At 41.7% G+C, this 3586-nt stretch overlaps 3 protein-coding genes across 3 annotated transcripts; all 3 read left to right on the top strand.

The window, feature by feature from the left end:
* Positions 1-4: 4 nt before the first annotated feature.
* Positions 5-664, top strand: LOC144477553 (uncharacterized; the record flags this gene model as incomplete). Its single annotated transcript, XM_078195281.1, has 3 exons — positions 5-217; positions 349-435; positions 491-664. Coding segments are annotated over 3 exons (366 nt in total), but the record flags the coding sequence as incomplete, so codon positions are not given.
* Positions 665-676: 12 nt separating this feature from the next.
* Positions 677-2269, top strand: LOC144477555 (uncharacterized). Its single transcript, XM_078195284.1, has 3 exons — positions 677-1871; positions 1993-2079; positions 2147-2269. The coding sequence occupies exons 1-3, from the start codon at positions 843-845 to the stop codon at positions 2264-2266; spliced, it is 1236 nt and encodes a 411-aa protein (XP_078051410.1). The 5' UTR covers positions 677-842; the 3' UTR covers positions 2267-2269.
* Positions 2270-2969: 700 nt separating this feature from the next.
* LOC144477554 (uncharacterized) lies at positions 2970-3581 on the top strand (the record flags this gene model as incomplete). Its single annotated transcript, XM_078195282.1, has 1 exon — positions 2970-3581. A coding segment is annotated over exon 1 (612 nt), but the record flags the coding sequence as incomplete, so codon positions are not given.
* Positions 3582-3586: the final 5 nt, after the last annotated feature.

A 3586-nucleotide genomic window follows, 5' to 3' on the forward strand; every position in this document is an offset into this window, starting at 1 on the left:
TATCACTTTCAATTTGTATGCTTATTTATTAGAAAATACTGTCGATGGTAAGATCGTGCGGTTGTGGTCGGTGCACGTGGAGTATCTCATTCATAATTGCCAGGGACTGATAGTAATGGCTGTGGTGTGCGAGATGGTGAAGACTCAAGCGAAAAGTATTGGTCACAACCTTCATCGGATTATCGTGATTACCTTTGATGAGGATATTACCATCGAGGTAAGGAAACACCCAACGTTTCGTCATTTCTGAATATTGCCGTAATTTATTTCCCACTCCGTTAATTATAAAGCGACATGCTCTAGAAGGGTATATAATTGTAATTTTTGTTTCCATATTCGTAACAACAGTTGTCGTCGTTTTCGATGCAAGTTCTGCAGCAGAATCATACAATCATGGCAAGGGGACTAGTGATAGATTTCACCCTGCTGACAAAGGTAATGGATCCGGGAGCTATGCTCACGAAGTTAGTAGCACACCTTTCATTTGCAGGTGGTGGGAATCATCACGACCTATCTGTTGATTCTAATCCAATTTCTTCTGATGAAACCCTGTTGAAGAAACTGACAAGTGTCCGCGTCGCTTCAAAGTCAATTACAAAACTATGTATACGCAACACATTACAGACATTTCATCGCGTTAAAAGCGTTCGATAACATCGTCGTTGTCATTTCAAAGATGAACAGTATACCACTTATTCAGGAGATGCTGACATCATGACTGACTCGTTTTAAAGAAAATGACTGTCCACCATCCGCGATAACACAGTCGCATTAATATATTGTTCAGAAGACAGAGCTGTAGCAAGCACTACTAAATCTATAAGCTCGCGACTTATTGCACAATGTTTGAAAGCACGAGAAGGCTTAACGCCGTAGAGTATCGGCAGTCATGGCGACCATGGCGTGCCACGAACCTCTTGTCGTTGACGTATCCTAACATTCTCTTCTCTAGGATTCTCGGTATCTTCCCGTACAAATACCGCTCGTCGGAAATTGTGTTCTCAAAGACGCGATTTGTTTTTTCCGTGTTCACACTATTTATCTACATATCTCTATTGTCCTACACACTGTACTACACAAATGTTAACATCGTTAACGGCACTGTTGAGTCGATAGACCGGAACATATTCCTCATCTGGGAAGGAATCTTGGTGCTAGCGTTGTACGTTATGTCGCATCAGAGGTTCCGTTTGTTGAAGAATCTGCGGAAGCTCTCGCGGATACTGTCTGAGCAAGACTTTCAGAACATGGCTTTGTTCGTGCACACGAAGGACATTGTCGGCATCGTCTACCTTCTCCTGCACCTGCCGAACTGTATCTTTGGCCACAATGAGACGACGACGAACTGTCTGACGATTTTATACGTGACGATGGTGTACCTGGTCCTAGACATGGCCTACGTAAACTGTGTGTACGTCTTAAGAGCCTGCTTCATCAAAATCAACGAAAATTTGAAGAAATTGAATACACATGAAAAACCATGGCTAACTAGCGTGCCTTCGCAAAAAGGGCGATGTTTTCTGCTGCTGGTGAAGCTGAAACACTACGAGGAGCTACACGAGGAGACCAGCGATGTTGTTCAGTGTTTGAATAAGGCGTTCCTCTTTCGGATCATCGTAGGGACGATCGTCACGTTCACTGTGATCACCTTCAATGTCTACTATGCTATTTTATGGTACGGCCCAAAAGTTATAATGCAAAGGGATAGGAGCATCTGGCTTCTCCCGCATCTTGAAGTGATGACATTTTATTTCGCTAAGTTCACGATGATGGTTGTGATGTGCGAGTCCGCGAAGAAAAAGGCTCAGGAAATTGGAACCACGATTCATGAGATCCTCGACAAGTGTACCGATGAAACGGTCAGGCGTGAGGTAACTGTTGCTGACGATTGAATCTTTGTGTCTTTATTTAGTATCCTTGCGAGAAGATTTTATTGATGGGATAGATTTATCACAACAAGATAGATTTATCAGAACACTTATGATGTTCCAGCTGAGGATGTTTGCTTTGCAAGTGATGCATCGGGATAACAGGTTCTGTGCAAGAGCAATTGCGATGGACACGAAACTCTTAACGCAGGTAAGCCGTGCTGGTTAATGGCAGAGGTAGTGAGTTAATTAACTTATGCACTGACATTAATTTGTAGATTGTAGGCGGTGTTATCATGTACAACTTGATACTGTTCCAATTTCTGTTGAATGGAGTAGCCTGTGGATATGTTAAGAATGTTACTGAGAATGTCACTGTGTTCGTAAATAGTGTGTAGCATAGTGCAAGAAATAAATGAAGAATTGCCGTCAATCTAAACTGTTTAAAACATTATTTTACGAGAAATATGAACGAAGATGACGGTAAAAGTATCGTAAGAAAGAAGGGGTATGTTGACTGTGAAAAATTAGGGGAACTTTCTAGATTATGTCACACCTTCCCTATCACCTACAATTAATCAATTTTGTGGACTTGGTTAGATTATATTTTCTTTAGTTACGTGTGAAAGAATTTCTTCTAGATAACCGTACGTTCTTATCATAGATCCACAAGGATTTCCGAAGACGTTAATATTACTCAATTCATTGGATATTATTTGCAACACCAAAGAAGAAGTGCTTGCAAGGTATGCGGCCGCTGAATGATGTTTAAACAATAACAGCAAATTAGAAACGATGAACGCAATCATGGGAAAAAGGACATACAGAAAGTTACCGCAAAGACAATTCAGATAATGACGCCGCAATTGCAGATACCGGAGATGTCCATCAAATTATGCAAAGTGTTTCGCAATCATCGAACGTATGCCGTTTAATTAGGTTCGCAGAAAAAGAGCCAAGTTTGACATATTATCGGTATTGTTCTCCGTCCATCTTACTGCCACTATCGAACATTTGCGCAGTCTTAGTCCCTCGATGTTCGCAAACGGTGCAAACCGAAGCCCGTGGTTCACGAAGTGAGAAATTAACATCATTCGAAAAATGTTGCAAGCACTGAAAAGATACGCAAACGTCCCGTATCGTAAATTGCGGAAATTATTTAACGTAATGGATTTCGTAACGCTGATACGACCCTACCTCTTCTTCATATCCATTCTCGGATACTTTCCATACAGTGTCTCACTGTCGTCGCACAAGCTCGTCAAGAAATACTTTGTCTGGTCAATGACAGTACTGATCCAGACCACATTGCTATGTCCCACGCTGCTGTACAATACAGCTCTTCTCGACAAGTTTACGGATGTGCCCATAAAGTGGTCTTGCATCAGCATTTTCGGTTTTGGTCTCATTAGTCTCTGGGTATGTCATTTTTCATCTCGACCGAAACTGCACTTTCTTCGCATGGTTTCGACCGCGTCCCGAATGCTATCCGCCGAAACGTTCTGCAGCACTGCCAAGTGGATGTTCACCCTAGACTTCATAAAGATCAGCTTGCTCGCGTCCTTTGCAGTTTCCATAGAACATGATACATGGACGGTAGTAGGGTATACGATTAGCTTGTACATATTCTTAGTAACCATAGTAGCGAACACAATTTTCGTTAACACTCTATACGTGATACGTCTTTGTTTTCGTAAAATCAATATATCTCTGGAGAA

The sequence above is a fragment of the Augochlora pura genome, unplaced genomic scaffold (genome assembly GCF_028453695.1).
Source record: "Augochlora pura isolate Apur16 unplaced genomic scaffold, APUR_v2.2.1 APUR_unplaced_1877, whole genome shotgun sequence".
Taxonomy (NCBI): Eukaryota; Metazoa; Arthropoda; class Insecta; order Hymenoptera; family Halictidae; genus Augochlora; species Augochlora pura.

Excerpts from the sequence above, each read along its gene's own strand:
- LOC144477555 (XM_078195284.1), top strand. The coding sequence starts at position 843 with ATGTTTGAAAGCACGAGAAGGCTTAACGCCGTAGAGTATCGGCAGTCA. Across the intron at positions 1,872-1,992 it reads ATGAAACGGTCAGGCGTGAG|CTGAGGATGTTTGCTTTGCA; the intron begins GTAACTGTTGCT and ends ATGATGTTCCAG. Across the intron at positions 2,080-2,146 it reads ACACGAAACTCTTAACGCAG|ATTGTAGGCGGTGTTATCAT; the intron begins GTAAGCCGTGCT and ends ATTAATTTGTAG.